The sequence below is a fragment of the Salminus brasiliensis genome, chromosome 5 (genome assembly GCF_030463535.1).
Source record: "Salminus brasiliensis chromosome 5, fSalBra1.hap2, whole genome shotgun sequence".
In the NCBI taxonomy this organism is placed as follows: domain Eukaryota; kingdom Metazoa; phylum Chordata; class Actinopteri; order Characiformes; family Bryconidae; genus Salminus; species Salminus brasiliensis.
This window is the reverse complement of record NC_132882.1, coordinates 17,873,086-17,892,172: the sequence shown is the minus strand read 5'-3', so window position 1 is coordinate 17,892,172 and position 19,087 is coordinate 17,873,086. Positions and strand designations below refer to the sequence as shown.

The following is a 19,087-nucleotide window of genomic DNA, read 5'->3' as shown; positions in this document are numbered from 1 at the left end:
GCGTGTAGACCATTAGGCCATTCTTGAGGTTTACCTGCAGTGTTGTGTCTGAATAGCGTCCTGACACAAACTCTCTCAGCATGGCTCGGACATTTCCACTGTCCTGGCCGTTGCTGGCCCTCCTCTTCTTCAGTGGACTGCAGTGTGACCAGGGCAATCAGGCCCACAGCCGTAGCAAGAGAGACATCAGCAGTGCCCAGTAAGTAGAGATGTGTTACATTAGATTGGTGGTAGTTGTACTTGGATCTCTTTTGGACCAACCAATAAATTATTGAATACTTTAGATAATGTGTAAAGAAAAATGTTGTTAGCTACTTTTCTTTACAACTTTTACCAACAAAAAATGTATGCTATTAATATATGTAATGATGTTATTTTGTCTTATGTGGCACAAATTGTTTTGTCACCAGTAATTATCTTTAGTTCTATTTGTGTAAAACTAAAATCAATGATGCGTTGTACTGAACTGAGAAAATACACAGTGAGGGAATAAAAAATTGAAGATTACGGAAATCTTCAACCTTATTTAAGTCTCTTATGATGACCTGCAGGCCTCGTATGATCTCAGAGAATGGTCACCTTATTTTTTCTGCTGGAAACAATAAAGACATCGATTTTCAGACTTCAGGGACAGGAAAAGTAAAAGTTGGGGGAGAAGACCTCACTCAGCAAATAAACCAGGTAAGTTTATTGTTTGCTGATGTCCGTCATGAAACTGAAAAGATTATTAGAGAGTATGGACACTAGCCCTGGCAACTAGAATTGACACTGTGGGGGAAACATTTAGGACGGTTGTCAAGTCGCGAATGAGACCAAATAAGTGTCCTAAAGAGACTGAATCAAAATGACACCAAAAAAATGGCTCTTTTTAAAAACCAGGACTTAACTATTCTTTAACTGCTACAACTTTATTAGGACACCAATTACTTTCACTTTGCACCACTGTTTAAATTAAATTATATTCAATTTACATGCAATATTAAGAGGTTCAAGACTAATTTCTGTTTTCTGTCCGGAAATGACAAACATTGCAAAAATGGAAAGAAATGTTGTGTTTTCTACAAATTGAATTGGGTCATCTTTTACTTGTACAAACACACATGTATGATTTGAAAGTTTCAAATCTGATACCTACAGTCCATTTCTACCATTTCTATCCAAGTCGAATTGCCTAAACCAACTGTACACACTTACTAATTTGCATTTGAGTTGCTTTCCAAGCTCGGTGGTGGCTGTAAAAAAAAATTCTATATGAAGAACATTTCTGTATTTTCTTTACCTTTATTTCAGATCAAAACTAATAAAGCTGACATTGAAACAATAAAGAACAGTGGCACATCTGAAGAGGTCACAAATCAGCTGAATCAGCTGAAAACAAGGGTGACCACACTTGAATCAAAAGTTGACACAATAGAACAGGTAACGGTATCATTTACAGGCCTGTTTTCTCTTCTTTTACTTGTATTCCCCTTCATATTATCTTTTTTTAACACACACACATATATTATTATATAATTACATTCTTTAGAATTCCTTGTTTTTCTGCATTTTCAGACTATCCAGCGGAAAACATGTAGTAGCAACCCGTGCCAGAACGCAGGGACTTGTCTGAACCTACTGGATTCTTTTCACTGTCTCTGCCCTGATAACTGGCAGGTATGCTGGATTTAACTGAATCCCACACAGGACATCATACTCATTGTGTCTTAGATATAAGTTGAGAGACGATTCTTTTTTTTTTTTTTTTGGGTCATGTCAGGGCCCTACCTGTGCTGTGGATGTGAATGAGTGTCAGATCTATGCTGGAACCACGCAGGGCTGCCAGAATGGAGCTACATGTGTCAACACTCCTGGATCTTACACGTAATGCACCTCTGATTCCAGTGAACACTTCCACTACTGAAAAAACTGTCTTTGAAGAAATCTGACTTTCTGATTTTCCTCTGTCCAGTTGCACCTGTCCTCCAGAGTGGTATGGACCACACTGCACCTCTCGATATGATGACTGTGCAGGGGGTAGTCAGGATCTGTGTGTTCATGGCGTGTGCATTGATTCTGACAGAGTCACACCTAATGAGGTAATTCCAGTGATATAAATGGGTTTTGAATGACTACAATTTAATACTGCATTAGGGTGAAGTTTGGCTCATTTTTGCTTTACAAACACATACCCTTGTGCTGCAGTATGGTTACTGTTCTTAAGAGCAGAGTAAGCAGAGAAACCATTTGGGAAATTTTCATTTCCACCCATGACTTCAGCTTTGTGACCTGTGTCTAAACCAGTTTCCCCCATTCTGAGACATCTTGAAAAGCACAGCTGTTTATGTGTTTCTTTTCAATTTGTATTGTTTCTCCACAGCCCAAATATAATTGCATCTGTGATGCTGGATGGATGTCTCCTCCTGACAGCTCTGCTTGCACAGCAGATGTGGATGAGTGCAGCCTTCCCAACAAGCCTTGCTCCACTAACCCTATTGTAGAGTGCTTTAACACACTCGGCTCTTACTTCTGTGGGGCCTGTCCAGCAGGTAAAAGTTGGGCTTTGTCATTTTTTCTTTGAATGAGTGCTGATGTCAAATCAGTTTTGATCTATTGTAAGGGAGGAGTGTTTGTCCTAATGTGTCCCTTGTATTTCAGTATTCTCATAGTATTTGTAATAATAATCTGCATTCTTTTTATATTAGATAAATATATTATATTAGAAAAATAAGAAATAATTTATAAGAAATATTTGTAATCCTGCCCTGGTGTTGGGGGTATCTATGCAGTACTTGACTACAAGTTCAGAAACTGACTACATTTGGCAAATGTACCCAGTTTATGTTACGTAAGAGCAATATTCGAAAACGTTCAGCAAAAGCATTGCCTGGAGAAATGGTTTGTGAGGAGATAGTGGGGCAAACATTAATGTGATATAAAGAATTTCAGCCAATGTTCTGTTGAACGTTTGATTTTAGGCATTAGTTACTGGTTTATCGCCTCTTCTACAGTCTAATTCCTGTGGCATCCTGTTTATTGCACACTTTCAGGCTGGCAGGGTAACGGATACAGCTGTCAGGACGTGAATGAGTGTGACACAAACAACGGGGGCTGTTCTACCTCCCCCTTGGTGCCTTGCCTCAACACCATGGGCTCCTTCCACTGTGGCCAGTGTCCTCCAGGTATCATTTAGAACAACAATGCACCATCATCCAAGATTATACATTTTTAAACCAATGTACTGTGCTTATTTCTTTTGTTACTGTTTTCTTATTGTTATTTCGTCTTACACTGTATGTCCAAATGTTTGTGGACACCCTTTCTAATGGATGCATTTAGCTACTTTAGGTTATACCCATTATTGACAGATATGTGCAAATGCGCACACACAGCTTGTCTAGTCCCTGTAGAGAAGTATTGTCAATAGAATAGGACTCTCTGCAGCATATAAGCCTGAACTTATTGGCACCATGCCTAATTCCAGTATGGCCTAGAGGGGTATAAAGCCTCCCAGCGTTGAGCTGTGGAGCAGTGAAACAGTGTTCTCTGGAATGATGGTGCTCCATCAAATACTTTTGGGATGAGTTAGGGAGTTGGAGATGAGGTGGGGTGGTGATCGTCCAACATCCTGACCTCGTTAATGCTCTTGTCACTAAATGCAACCAAATCCCCACAGCAAAGCTACATATCCTAGTAGAAACCCCTAATGGACAGCAGAGACGGTTAATCCAACAAACGTAGGAGAAATTTCTTTTTAATACCTTTGATTTCAGCAGCCTCAATGAATGTGCAGGTGTCCCAATACGTTTGGCCATATAGTGTGTCTTTCCAAAGCAACTTTATAACTATATTCATAGTGTTTATTGTATACTATTTATGTATGGTTTGAAGGCATGTAGTTATATCAAATATATGCCACTAACTCAAATGCTCTCTGCGTAGGATATGAGGGAGATGGGGTAACTTGCACACAATCTGACATTTGTTCAACCAACAATGGAGGATGTTATCCCCTGGCCACTTGTGCTTCTGTTTCAGGTGTCATAAATACACACACACACACACACAAACACCTTGCACACTTTTACTGTAGTTATTCTTCACAGTAGCTCATGACTAGTGGCAGTAAGGTTAAAATAAAGCCATTAAGAAAGGTATTTACAATTTCAGTGCAACACTGCAATCTGGTACGTGTTAACATAAAAGCCACTTTGCGCAATCATTAAGACAAAGGCTTATATACATCCTGATATGCTATTGCTTAATGAAACAGTACTCTTCAAAAGGAGGCATTTTACCAAAACATTTATTGTTTTTTTACCCTTTCAGGTAGCAACATCCCAATATGCACTTGTCCTCCTGGTTATGAGGGCAATGGATATGGACCTACTGGCTGTACTCAGATCACTGACACCTGTGGCACTAATAACCCATGTGTGAATGGCCAGTGTGTGGTAAGTGCTTACTCCATAGTCTCCATTGATTGTTGTTGTTGTTGCTTTTTTATTTTTTTTATTTGAAGAGCAGATATCAACATGCTTTTTGGTGTGCATTTTACCCAGAACACTGCCTCTGGATATATCTGCAACTGTGACCCAGGCTGGACAGGCCAGAACTGTGAGCAGAACATTAACGAGTGTGCCAGTAACCCCTGCCAAAATGGAGGCACCTGTACCGATGGTATTAACGGGTACACCTGTACCTGCACGTCAGCGTGGACAGGTCCACAGTGCCAGACAGCACAGCAAGGTTTGTATAAGCAACACTGCACAGTCAAACGGTACACCACCCACATGCATTAGGCTAAACTTCTATGCCGTTTCTTGGCAGTCATATAGGGGTTTTAAATTATCTGTCTTACCATCATGCAAGCAGTTTTCTTTAAGAGCTTTCTTGGTCTTCCAGGTCTCATCTTGACCTCCACAATTCCTCTGAGCAGCCGTTTCTTAGTAGCATTTCACACTGTACTGAAAGACATAGTAACTCTACAACATGCTAAGAATATTGTACTTGTTTTATTAGCTACAGAGGCTATGTTTTACTACTTCCCAATTAAAAACAAACAAAAAACGTGTAATTTTGTTAAACAAAACTTCTACTGTTTAAGATTGTATATTGCAAAATGATTATTTGTATATAAATGACCCAGCACTTTGTCAGTAAAGGCATTAAAAAGATTTGTGCGTATGTATGTTTCAGAGTGTGGAGGAGTGCTCCAGGGTCTGTCTGGAACCTTCAGTTATCCCAACACTCCCGGACATGACCAGTATGACCACCTGGTCAGTTGCGCCTGGGTCATCAGAACAGACTCTGACAAGGTTTGCACCAGCATTACAAGGCATTAGGATAAATATAAGGGTTGTTTTTTTAATAACATTTCAAAGCATTAATTATTGTGCCATCTCTAGATTCTGCGGATTACGTTCCCTTTCTTTGAACTCGAGCACAGCTCCACCTGTAGCTTCGACTTCCTCCAGATCCATGATGGTGAGAGCGCCTCTGCTTATATGCTTGGCAAATACTGTGGCACCAACGCTCCAGCTGAGCTCTTTAGCTCCCACAACTCTCTGTACTTCTGGTTCCGCTCCGACCACATAATCAACAGTGGTGGCTTCACTGTTTCCTGGACTTCTCAAGCGCCAGGTATTACCTTAAATCTGAACGCTTATAGTAGACTGTGTGTATCTGTATTATCTTGTCTTGTGGCAAACTCATAAATGTTTATCTTCCAGTTTGTGGTGGTCATCTGACCAATTCGTATGGGGACATCAAGTCGCCTGGTTATCCAGGCAATTATCCACCGAACCGTGACTGCTATTGGACGATAGATGTGGGTCCTGGGTTGATCATTACCTTTGCCTTTGGAACACTTAGTCTTGAAAACCATCCTGACTGCAACTATGACTATCTAGAAGTAAGCCATCAACCATAACACCTCAGAGTACTCTCTCGCTCCCTCTCTCTTTTATATATATATATATATATATATATATATATATATATATATATATATATATATATATATATAAAGCTGTCATTCTTAATAGTTAACTAGTAATAGTTAACAAATCATAAAATACAATACAATTATATATTGTATAATTGTATATATATATATCATTTTTTTTATTCTAAATTAAGTTACTCTGTCATTCATAACATAGACATTTTAAAACATTTTAATATTCACCAAAATCAGCGAAAAGCACAAACTAGAGCTTTTGCAATAGCCATCATAGTTCAACAACATAGTGTTTTATTTGTATTTCTTTTTATTTAAAATATAATTTAAAAACATAATTTTGTCATGAAACACCTAGTAGTTTCTGTGTAGTAGGTTTTGCTGAAAAGTGTGAAAAGTGTTTTATTTGATTAGCTATAGAGTTTGTGTTTCCTAATTCACTATTAAAAAATTGTTATTTGTGCTTATATGTATAAAAAGGTAGAGAACAAACCCTGTACCTGATACTATTGATTTAATCTGTGTGTTTTCTGAATTTAAAATAGGACATAAAAATAGCGCATACTATTTATTGTGGCCACATGCCACATTTAGTATCATTTTAAACAAATATAAACACTGTTTTATGTTCTAGATCAGAGATGGGCTGCTCCCAGAGGACGCACTTCTAAACAGATACTGCAGCACTGGATCCCCGGCTCCACTGCAGACCACCGGCCCTGCTGCCTGGATTCACTTCCACTCCGATTATGTTATTAGTGACCAGGGATTCCATATCACATACACCACTTCTCAAAGTAAGGTCAACGGCCAGGCCTGGGTTTTGACACTTAATGCTTTTATGAAGACTATGGGGTTGTAAAAGAATATCTAACAGTGTTTAACTTTTGTATTACGTATTACAAGAATATGATATCATATATCCACATCAAACCTGCCACGTTTATTACTTGACAGCACTTCTTTTGTGGTAAATGTGTGGTTTAAAGAACATTTATTTTGTGTTAAATTATTGCTAAAGGTTGTAAATGCTTCACTGTATGATGTCGTTCTGTTATTATGTTATGTGGGCTCATAAAGCAGTTCTAACATTTCTTTTATAATTACTAAAAGATACAGGATGTCCAAAAGCAGTTTCAAAGGTCATGAAAATAAAGAATTTGATGACAGTTTTATTGCTAAAGATTTTATATGTTTGCTTTCAGTGATGCGCTAATATGGAGAATTTGGACTGATGCCAATATCAAGTATTTTTAGAGTACATGTGACTTAATCCATTTGGTTTAGTGTTACATTGAAGACATTAGCATTTTAGCCCACCTAAACACTAGAATACATCACATTTTGGTTTGAAGTATCAGTCAAACCTAAACATTGATTTAATGGCATGCAAAAATTTGCTTCTCCATTTTTGACTTTTGACATAATGGGAATCTGGCAGTTGTTGTTTACATTGTGTCAAAAGCTCCTGATGAATGAACCTAAAAAAAATTCCAAAATGTCTTTAGGGGTGTTCCATTCAAAGTTAAGAAGATGTTCTTCTTAACTTCTCCTTCTCCTGAAAAGTTGTCAGTAAGGTTTTTGTGTGACAGCAACTGCGTGTTTTTTTAAAGCATTATCTGCTGAAAACCACTTACTCAGCACCTTACCCAGTGTAAGTAAATGATTTTACTGATGATTGGATTGTGTCAGGAAGTTTAACATTTACTCTTAACTTTTACTCTATTATAGCTGACCCGGGATGTGGAGGCACTTATACAGAGACTGAAGGCATCATCATCTCCCCTAACTGGCCTAATAACTATGCACATGACAAGCAGTGTATCTATTTAATTAGACTGCCCCGGAGTGAGCTGATTCTTCTAAGCTTCACACATATGGATCTCGAAATTCACAGTGGCTGTGAATTTGACTATGTGGAGGTATTTGTGTGTGTGTGTGTGCTTGTTTTTGTACATTTTGGAGATAAACAGGAAAACAAGGGCAATAATAGCAATCTAAACAACAGCCCTAACTTTCTACAGTGCATTTAAAAAAGCTATGGACCCCATTTTAGTGATCTTCTGATGATACTGTGCACCGCACATCTTAATTTAGGGCGTGGGTGTGTCTTTGCTATTATAATGACGTAAAAAGTGGGCCTTTCCGTGGCTCGAAGACATGTTTTAAGTCTCTTAATTATCATGGATGTGTTTTGGGCGTAACGTGCAATAAACCAATCAGTGTGTCACTTGCCATTCCCTTTAAGAGCCAGGCGCGTCTGACTTTGACAGATTGTTATTACCTTGGGACAAAGCAGGGGGGTACGCACGTTGGGCACATGCCCATGTTGACAATTCACTGCCAAGATAGCAATGAACATCTGACTGTTGACGTCTGCCTAGGTTGTTTTCAGTCTGTGGTGCACCTATGTTTTCCATTGCCAAGATAGCAATACGTCAGAAATTGACCTGAACACACCTCATTTCGAGACCACCACGGCCATCTGCGTAGATATATTTGTAAGCACCTGCTATTTTAAAAGACGTAGGTGGAAGGTGGGAAAATAGACTATTGGTGGGGTGTAAGATAGCAATGAGCATCGCGATGTGCCTTATGCAGAGCGTAAGATAGGGTAACTAACATGGTCAAACTTTTGGTCATTTTTACAGGAGAACATTTTTCCTTCTTCTGTAAAGTTGACCGCAGTTATGGCTGTTTTCCCTGGTAAATAAAGAAGCTGTTTCTTTTCTCAGGTACGTGATGGCTCAGCAGAAACTGACCCGCTCATTGGAAAGTACTGTGGTTCTACACTGCCAGCTCCCATCTTGTCCACTGCTAACGTCCTTTGGATTCGCTTCAAATCGGACAGCTCAGTCAGCCAGGCTGGCTTCAGAGCTGTTTATGAAATCAGTAAGATGTTCTTGTATTTTATTTAATTACCATGTTAAGGTCAAGCATAACTGCTGTCAGCTATTACATATGACAAGTCTACATGTTTACAAGTCTAAAGGTTTGAAATACAGATGATTTATGAAATCTACGTTCAGTATTTTCTGCAAACATGGCAAATGATAATGTGCTCTCAGCAGTGAGGGCTGTTGGAGTGGATTTGAAGATAAGACTGCAGACTCTACCCCAGCCACCTCTCATGAGAGACTGGGTGTTGATGAGATTCTTTCTGCTAGACCAGCATTTTTCTGACTGAGCAGATATGCTGCTGAGACTGTGATGTCAAGCATGGCTGGTTTTAATGTCTGCTATCCACTGCAGAGGAAATGTGCTCTCTGGCTGTCCACATAACTGAGCCTGTGTTGTGTCAAAGGCAGAGAGCTGTATAGAAATTGACATGCCTCCTCTCCCCTTATTAGCATTTCTGCCATGGAGTTGTCAGTTTAACCCCACAATGTGTTTTACTGTGGTGGATTTTTAACACAGCTTAATTAACTAAGTGAATGTTTAAAATACTATTTAATACATTTTTCTTGCCTGAAATGTAGATAATCAGCTAAGACATGTTTGGTATCTAAGTTTTAAGATAACACTATGTGATGTTCTTTCAGAAAGTCTATTTGGTGGAGATAAACTGCCATTACTTGGTAGCCACTTAGTGCTTTGAACACCAAACATGGTTTGGTCTAACTGAATGTGTGTCCCTTTTTAAATTAAAAAGAAGTTTGAAGTAATATATAAATATTGTTTTTAAACAAACATTCACCCCCACATATACAGTCTAAATTGGCTCACTGTTTTTACAGTTTTTTTCTGCTGTTTTGAGAACCAACTTGTTTACATATCCCCACTTATTCAGCCTACCATAGTTTAGCCACATTCTTATTGCAATGTGTATTATTATGTATATACTTATACTAAATATACTTATTAATTTATTTTTAATGAGGCACAAAGCAGTGTAGCTAATCAGAACAGAGCTCTTTTATCATATATTCAGTAACAGTAGTGACAGTTTTTTATTTTTATTTCTTTATTTTAAAGGATAAATAAAGTTTGGAAAGTAGTCTGTTTTTGGGACACAAAGCCACAAAACCATTGTAAATGGACTTCAATAAATAAAATATAAAATACAAGTTTAATGTAGCACATAGACCCTTAATGATGAAAAAAAGTATGAATTTAAGCACCATCAGAATAATACATCCGGATAAAACAAAAGATTGGTTAGATAAAGAATAAATTGTCCTGTATGTCTTATAGGTTGTGGAGGAACTCTCTCTGATTCTGGCCAGATTCGCACACCCCTTCACCCTGATGCCTACCCCCACAATAAGAAATGTGAGTGGATCATCAATCAGCCTGAGGGCTACGTTGTCACACTCAACTTCCTCACCTTCGACGTTGAGGACAGTGCTGGGTGCTACTTTGACTATGTGGAGGTACAGGAATGAACTAATTTCTCTCATTGACTCGTCTAACAAATTAATTATACTGTAAAATGACCTATATATTATATATATATAATTTATAGTCACCATCATTGTTCCCTTTCCCAGGTAAGAGATGGTGCTACATCCAGCTCTCCCCTGATTGGTCGGTACTGTGGAACCCAGGTCCCTGCTATGTTGCAGTCTACGCAGAAACAAATGTATATTGTCTTCAGCACTGATGCTTCAATCACCAACCATGGCTTCACTGCAGAGTATGGATCTGTTGTTAAAGGTAGTGTGTGGTAGTGTGTATATGAAATATTATCTTGATTTACTGGTATTAATCAAGTCGAGAAATTGTAAAACCACACAGCTTAGCAGCTGAAAAAAAAATATGTTTTAGTGACCTTTTATCTTATTATAATTTTATCAACAGGCTGTGGAGACACTCTAACAGAACCTTCAGGCACCATCACTAGCCCTGGTCATCCTACTGACTATCCACATGGTGCTAACTGCACCTGGTACATCTCCGTAGCCCCTGGCAACATCATCCGACTGTCTTTCAATTCTTTTAACCTGGAGTACCACACAAACTGTAATTATGACTATGTGGAGGTCTATGACAATGGAACTGCGCAGACAGGAAATCTACTGGGCAGGTATAAGCATCAAGTAAACATTGTCTAACAGGCTGCTTACCAACGATGCATGGGTGTACTGCATTGCTACCAACTCAAATCCATTGATTCCATGAAACATTTTGAGTTTTTGTACTTTTCCCTTTTTGTACAGATACTGTGGTCGGTCGGTTCCTCCCTCTCTGACCAGCACTGACAACCTCATGACAATTCTGTTTGTCTCAGATGCTAGCCTGGCAACTGAGGGCTTCTCTGCTGACTATGTCTCCCTCAATGCCACCACAGGTAGGGTTTTGAAAAAAAAAAAGCATCTATATATATATATATATATATCCATGTATATGGCAATAAATACACTATATGGACAAATGTATTGAGACACCTACACATTAAACCTACAGGAGGTTTTATGACCTCCCATAAATCCATAGACATTAATATGGAGTTGGTCCCCCTCCTAGCAGCAGGTTTGGAACTCTATTGAGCTATTGAGTCAGCAGAGCGTTGTCGCCTTTAATGTACTATGAGCCTCAGCACTCTGCAATCTGCTCTGTAACTTTACAAGGTCTGCCATTTTGTGGCTGAGTTGCTGTGGTTCCTAAACACTTCCACTTTTCAATAATACTGTACAGTAATTATACAATTGTGGCAGTGGGCCTAAATAAAGTAACTGGTGTCCCAACACTGTTATCCATATAGTGTTAAAAAGTATATGACAAAGAAATCTAACATGTGTCTCTGTCTATAGACTGTAGCGCTGTGTACACAACTCCCACTGGAGTTCTGACCTCCCCCAACTATCCCAACAACTACCCCATGACTCGCGAGTGCATCTTTAAAATCATAGTGGAGATCAATATGCAGATCATGCTCAACTTCACCGACTTTGAGCTGGAGAGTGGTTCAAGTTGCCCATTTGATTATGTGGAAATTAGGTAACATATAAAATATTTATTTTGCTGCTGTCATATCAAATTCAATTATCATGATTATTATTAGTAGTATTATTAAAATATATATAAACAATATATATATATATATATATATATATATATATATATATATATATATATATATATATATTGTTTTCATTCTCATGTAAAGTTACCATTATTGCTACAACAGTAATGATTTACATGGTGTGCATGTGTAACATGTCCTTTTACTGAATATTGTCCTATAATGCATTCTGGTTCTTTGCAGAGATGGAGGCTTTGAAACATCACCATTAATTGGTCGTTACTGCTCAAATCAGGCTCCTCCCCTAGTGATATCTCATAGCAACAGGCTATGGATTATGTTTAAATCAGACCACTCTGTCACTTTTAGAGGGTTCTCTGCACACTGGGATGGCACACAGACAGGTGCTTGTTACATCTTTTGGCTTATCTACAACACTGTGATGAAAAGCATTGCCGCTCAGTGAGTCCATACTAATATTCTCATTTCTGTATTAGGTTGTGGGGGAACTCTCACCACCAGCGTGGGTAGTTTCACATCTCCTAACTACCCTCTGCCCTACCACCCCAATGCTGAGTGCTACTGGCATATTAATGTCAATGCAGGAAGTTACATCCAGCTCAGTTTTGGAGAGTTCCATCTAGAGTCCAGTACTGATTGCTATTATGATTACGTTGCGGTGAGAATAAGCTTTTGTTTCACTGAACAGCTGAAGGACATCATCTAAAAGTGCTTTAACTAAATTTGCATTTCATCCTCAGGTCTATGATGGGAACAGCACAAATGCTCTTCAATTGGCCAAACTGTGTGGAAATCAAATCCCTAACTCTATTAGGTCCACCAAAGAACACCTGTATGTTAAACTACGCACTGACAGCATCATCAATGCAGGAGGGTTTGTGGCCTCCTATGAATCCAGTGAGTAAACAAAAGTCATGTCTATAATTGCATCAACACATGATAGAAAATACTTCATTTGAAGATTTGAAAGACTCTATTGGCCTTGACTTTATGCACCCTGTCCTGTTCTGGTTACAAAATCACTTTATTTCATAAGCTGGACAAAAATGGCATATTATGGTGCTGATTTTTATTATTTACATATTTGTGCAATGTAGACACTACACCACTCAATTTTTGTGCAGGAGTGTGACTAATGGATCGGACTGGCCTTTATTCCAGTGTTGGATTGATTTGACATGCCTAATGTATTCTGTGGACTCAGGATATTGCAGCTTCTCGTACTAAAACCACAATTTTAATTAAAGCAATTTGATTTGCTGTACAGTAGGTGCAACAATACTGCATTCTTCATCAGTTGGTGGCCTATTGTTCAGTTTCCATGGACACAGACCTTTATTGTACCGAAATGGTCAGGTTGGGTTAGTTTTAAAGAGTAGCAGGGGGTGGCTGGCAAAAAAGGTGCACTCTCCTCTAAAGAATGTGCAGGAGGCTGCATGTTTCTTTTGTCTCTTCTTTGTATCCTCTTAAATTGCTTTTCTGGAAGTAAAGCTTAGAGGCTGAGAGGTCATTCCTGTAAAGTCTGTCTTTCTTTGTTTCCCTGCAGTGCCATTTGCCAACTTGGCTCTTACTTCTTTTACTTTTTTTTTTTTGTTCCTCACAGTTTCCTGCTGGGCAGGTCAAATGTTTCAATGCCTGGACTGTTTCTAAATCTTTCACATTTAATACATTGAATTAGACTGCAGTAAAGGTTAACAAACAAATTACTTTAGATGCTATCCAAAAACTTACAGTCTAGCCAATGCACCCTGCAAACTACAGTGCTGCTGTTCTTTGTGGTTTCAGACTGTTGCAGATGTTAAACAGTGTCATTGGTGTTGACATGCATGGGCTTGTCCTCTACAGGTTGCGAAGGTGTTGTCATTGCTAACCAGACGAGTGGAGTGATTGAGAGCCAGAATTTCCCCAACAACTATCCCCATAACTCTAGATGTAGCTGGACCATCCAGTCCACCATGGGCAACACTATCAACTACACTTTCACTGCTTTTGACCTTGAGACTACCTCATCCAGCTGCAACTTTGACTATTTGGAGGTCAGTATCTGCTTGAAATGGGAGAGTTGAGGTAGAGTTCACAGTCGGGCAAGAACCCAAATGAAACATAATCTTACATCATAGCTGGCAAGTCTACGACAAAGTGAACATTATCACTGGGGGCTAATTTCTGTGAGAGAACCTCTGTTCAACATTCAGAATATCTGGTCCATCTTCTCTTGTATCTTTGCTAGGGAAATCCTACATGTCTTTTCAAGCCATGCTGTGATATAGGACTGTATTATCCTAAACACTCCATAGACTGCCATTTTCTCTGTCTAATGCCATTGACTCCTGCCTGAGTGATATAATGCAGGGATTTGGTAGTTTACAAGAGAACGGGTCTCTCTCTAAGCAGTCTAACCATTCATTGGCTGGCTCTCTGAAATCTCACAGCAAATACATTGAGTTCTTGCTTGGTTCCTTCATCACCATGGTGATCCAAACAGCCATGACATCATGGGGCCCACAGGAGAGATGGAGGAAATTTCTGTTGTAGGCTCTTTTCTTTGCATGGTTGAATCCTTGTCTTCCCTCAGGCAGCCTTCAGCAATAGTGAGCTGCTGTGCTGTTTTCACTGCATTCATTCCTTCAGGAATCTATCAGCTCAGTCCAGTAGAGGTAAAAAACAAGGGTTTGAAAAGACAAAACAGTCCCAGTTACACAAGATGTGTTGAAATGTGTATTCTCATGCTCAATCACTAGTGAGAGTGAAAATTTAGGCTGCATTCCAATGAAACCCAGTCATCATGATGTCATGCTCCAAACAGAGAGCCATTGCTTTAGTGAAGACAACATACCAGTTCAAAATCTGGTTAGCTTTCTGTATTGTCTGCATAATATCTAAATAACATGTCCTCTCTTTATCCAGCTGTATAATGGACCAAATGCAGAAGCTCCTCTGATTGGTAAATTCTGTGGGAGCACACCCCCTCCAGCAGGTGCCACTACCAGTAGCAGCATGCATGTCATCTTCCACTCCGACATCTCTGTTGCCCACACCGGCTTCCGAATGATGTGGTACCATAATGGTAGGAACAGTTAAATCATAACCAGTTCCACACTACATACTGCAAAAAACATTGCTGTTCACAGGGAATACAAATGTGCAAACCTTTGAAAAATGCTAAAATACTAAAAAGCAAAACCTTCGACAAGCCAGGCAATCCCAAGAACCTAGTGGTCATTAAAAAGCACTCCTCTCCTTGTCTCAAAATGGTGGTGATTAATAGAGAATTTAAGAATTTCATTGAGATCATTTGGAAAACACAGAGTGGGCATATGTTGGACACAGCGAAATGAGAGTTTACCCGCCTTGATTGGTAATATACAGAATGCAGAACACTGTCAGATTTTCACATCAGTCCTTTATTGGACTGTGTTTGAGGAAAGTTGACTTACAACTGTATCTGTATGTGAGAGGAAACACATTGTAAGCTTATGTGGAGTGGGCCTGCCCTTAGTCATCTTTTCCAGAATGGGAATGTGGAAAAAACAGGCTCTTAAAGTGAGCATGTCAGGAAAAGGCCAGCACCTTTTCATTCTGTTCCACATTAGCTTTGGAAGTCAACACTGTATGCAGTCTTACTACATCTCCATCACTTGAGCATATCAGTTTATTCGTGTCAACAATGGCCAGCAAAAATATATTAAAACTAAATAAAATGAATTATTTATCTTTAGCATATCTGTAAACATTAGTATCTAATTGGTTTTATGGTAGCTGGTCTGTGTACTTCTAATTTGGTGTTATGGTGTCTAGCTGATGTTTAGGGGCAATGAGTCACTAGGCTGATGGGTGTGGCTGTGTTTATTTATACTCCCACAGTAGACCGAGAGCTAGCTTCAGCTCACAGGCTACAACTATTGCCAACTCTAACACAACTCTTACACCCACAGCCCACTGAAGACCAAAACAGCTGTGCTAGCATTTCCAGCACTCAGCTCTCTTGATACGATGCGATCAGTTGGAATTTACAAGAATTTGCTGTCTGGATTTACAGTATGTGCATAGTGTAGCAAATGAACAGCCTGATGTTGTTATATAACATCTGGAACTAACACAGTGGTCTTGTTTTGCAGCTGGGAAGCTTACACAGAAAGGCTGAAAACAAAAGAGTGGGTAGCAAGAGGGAGAGCTTGCATTTGAATTGCTCTTGCTAGACAAAGGGCTCCTCCCTGAATGGGGTTTAGCTGTGAGTATTTCAGGACTGTCTGTAGTAAGAGTGGGATGTGGACAACCTCCATCCCCAATCTTCCTTTCCCCTATGAGCTGTGGATGCAGGGGAGGTAGATCTTACTGATTAAGGAGAGAAGTGAGGGGGTTACAATGCAGTGCTTCATTTTGGACCAGTCTGGATACCATTTTACAGTTATGTTGTAGCTCTGTTCAGTAGCATTATAGTTTTGGTAGTGACCTTAGTATTAAATAGATACTCATCATAAAGTATTTTAAGTCTTTCTGACATTTTATGCCTCACAGTCCAAAGTTTCTGCCCTTCAGAACTTAGGAATTACTAAGAAAATGGTGCTAAACATGTCAGTCAAATGAGGTTAGGGCTGAGGCTGAGAATGTGTCAGCCAGCCCAAAATGTTTTAAATAATCTGGGTCAGACATGTCTCGCTAAAGAAACTACACCTCCAGGGTTTTTTTTTCAGACGTTGCACTCTCTTGCTCTTGTGCATCTTCCCAAATCACAAATTATCACAGAGCCTAAAAGGCTCTGACCTCATTTGAGCCTCTCATCATCTCACCTAGAGTCCCTCAGCACCCCACTTTACATCAGAACTCATTTTTATGTACTAAATTTAGCGCTGTTTCTCACAGAGGTCTTTTATTCTATGAAGACAGTGCTTCTTAAAACAGTCCTCACTGATTTATCCCGATATGTTGAGCAAAAATATAAACTTTCTAGGATTCCCTGAGGAATGGTTACAGGACCACATGATGTGAAAATGCCATGTGTTCTTTAGTTCAGCTTTGCTACACAGTTAAATGTAGTCAAGGGATATGAAGTCATTATAAACATTACAAACCTGGTACTTTATGTAAAAGGTTTTAAACTGATGTAATGTGTTGCATTGCAGTTAAACTGACCCGTTATTGCCCCCTGCAGGTTGTGGCGGAGAGCTATCTGGGCCCTCTGGCTCCTTCAACAGCCCGGACTATCCTAACAAGTACCCTGAAAACACGGAGTGTGTGTGGTACATCCTGACCAGCCCTGGCAGCAGCATCACCATCACTATTCACGAGTTTGATATAGAGTATCATCCCAGCTGCGACTTTGACCTGCTAGAGGTAAAAACTAGTCCTGTAGACCTCACCTCAAGAAAAACCCTTTTACTGTGACCCACATTAAATGCAAATTTAAGCCATAGAAGGTCCAGTGCATACTATGAATAATTCTTCATCCTGGTACAAATTTAAGAGCATGTCTCAGCTAAAACGTTTTACACTGGTGCATACAAATGCATGATATAATGGACACTTGTGAGGAAGCCAATTACCTCCACAAAGGAACCCCTTATCAAATATAATTCTAAGTTGAAAGGTATAGTAATTGGAATATGGTGGTAATACTAATATGGACAACACAGGTACATACATATTAAATAAGTGTCATATTTGTATATGCCTTCCTTGCCCCATATATACAATTTTGTTATAGAACTACACAGTTTTATAGCAAACAGTGAACTCATCAGTGATCAGAATGCATGGTTTGTGTGGTGCGAGTGTGTGTGCCCCGTTGGCACACATCAGGCTCAGTGGGCACGTTGAGTGGGGCCTGCGTACCTCAGACCTTTGGAATGCTGACCTCCACTCTCACAGTGAATGGGGTTAGCAGGGTGGAAGAGAAGTGGAAATCAGAGCTTAGAGCACAGGCTTTATCTGTGGCCCTCTATCAACTAACTGCGTACACGCACACACACACACTCACCCCAGCCTGCCACTTTTTGTGGAACACAGAAACCTTTTGCTACATCTACCCAGACATTGAACCACCCAGTCCTCAATGCTGTGGCTGTTTAGTACACTGTCACTGAAGTTATGAACTTATGAACAACACAAGCGCTTCACAGTGATGTGGGGCTCTTCCTGTTTTCATCCAGGTGCGAAACGGCTTTATTATTGTCAACTTGGCCAAAGGCATTACATTTCCTCCACAGTTTGGATTTATTTGTAAAGCGGACTTTGCTATCTCAGCAAAGCTGAATAATTTAAGCCCATGTTAAGTACTGCCCAAGCAGGAACATCATTTGCTTTACCTATTGGACAGGCATTTGGCATTTGGCCATAAGTTATCTGGCTAACTTAGTAAAGCTAATTCATCAAAACACTTCCTGTAGTGCAAGTTATCCAAACAGCTATCCAAACAGCATTTCTATTCCCAGGCATTGTGTGTGACAGACTTTTATTTGACGTGTGCAGGTGTATGGAGGACCTGACCTGAGCTCCCCACGACTAGCCCAGCTGTGCACCACTCGTCCTCCTAGCAATCCCCTCCAAGTGTCAAGCACAGGCAATGCTGTCACAGTTCGTTTTAGGAGTGATGAGTACATCAGTGGCAGAGGCTTCAATGCTAGCTGGCAGGAGACTCAAGGAGGTGAGCTTATGCGCATACACCTTCATACAGAAAGGCCATAGCAGCATACTTCCTACTAAAGCCATTAAGTTTGTAAGCATTTTAATTCTCTGTTTTTGTCCTGTCAAATGATATGTGGTCACTGGATAACTGGACCACATCTTTTGCTGCTTTTTTTGCTTAGGGTGTGGAGGACCCATCACAGCACCCAGTGGAGAGATCCATTCCCCTCAATATCCCAATAATTATCCCAACAATGTAGACTGCTCATGGGTCATCACTGTGGACGAGGGTCACCGGATTCTTTTAAACTTCACTGATGTGGATATCGAGAGTCACTCCTCATGCCTCTGGGATTATGTGGATGTGAGTGACTGGTGCATGGCTGTCTTTTCCTGTTTTCCTCATGATAGACTTTAAAGCTTCAGAATTGAACACAGGCTGCCATTCATTTCATGTATGTCCACCACGTTAATGCTTTGTACAGTAGTGATTCACATTTAGTCATCCTTCCCACTTGAAATGCACAATTAGTCTT

At 39.7% G+C, this 19,087-nt stretch overlaps 1 protein-coding gene across 1 annotated transcript in view; it reads left to right on the top strand.

Moving 5' to 3' along the window:
- Positions 1–80: 80 nt before the first annotated feature.
- The window catches only part of cubn (cubilin (intrinsic factor-cobalamin receptor)), a 34,072-nt gene continuing 15,065 nt past the window's right edge, over positions 81–19,087 (top strand). The window contains exons 1-30 of the mRNA XM_072678795.1: positions 81–199; positions 552–681; positions 1,291–1,419; positions 1,555–1,656; positions 1,760–1,863; positions 1,952–2,078; positions 2,360–2,528; positions 3,030–3,161; positions 3,922–4,017; positions 4,309–4,433; positions 4,542–4,728; positions 5,179–5,297; positions 5,388–5,622; positions 5,712–5,893; positions 6,576–6,738; positions 7,673–7,863; positions 8,677–8,833; positions 10,136–10,314; positions 10,432–10,597; positions 10,742–10,967; positions 11,101–11,231; positions 11,695–11,881; positions 12,150–12,310; positions 12,404–12,585; positions 12,668–12,824; positions 13,773–13,963; positions 14,835–14,994; positions 17,080–17,261; positions 18,396–18,570; positions 18,734–18,915. Coding sequence (XP_072534896.1) covers positions 81–199; positions 552–681; positions 1,291–1,419; positions 1,555–1,656; positions 1,760–1,863; positions 1,952–2,078; positions 2,360–2,528; positions 3,030–3,161; positions 3,922–4,017; positions 4,309–4,433; positions 4,542–4,728; positions 5,179–5,297; positions 5,388–5,622; positions 5,712–5,893; positions 6,576–6,738; positions 7,673–7,863; positions 8,677–8,833; positions 10,136–10,314; positions 10,432–10,597; positions 10,742–10,967; positions 11,101–11,231; positions 11,695–11,881; positions 12,150–12,310; positions 12,404–12,585; positions 12,668–12,824; positions 13,773–13,963; positions 14,835–14,994; positions 17,080–17,261; positions 18,396–18,570; positions 18,734–18,915 — 4,746 coding nt within the window. The remainder of the gene's footprint in view (positions 200–551; positions 682–1,290; positions 1,420–1,554; positions 1,657–1,759; positions 1,864–1,951; positions 2,079–2,359; positions 2,529–3,029; positions 3,162–3,921; positions 4,018–4,308; positions 4,434–4,541; positions 4,729–5,178; positions 5,298–5,387; positions 5,623–5,711; positions 5,894–6,575; positions 6,739–7,672; positions 7,864–8,676; positions 8,834–10,135; positions 10,315–10,431; positions 10,598–10,741; positions 10,968–11,100; positions 11,232–11,694; positions 11,882–12,149; positions 12,311–12,403; positions 12,586–12,667; positions 12,825–13,772; positions 13,964–14,834; positions 14,995–17,079; positions 17,262–18,395; positions 18,571–18,733; positions 18,916–19,087) is intronic.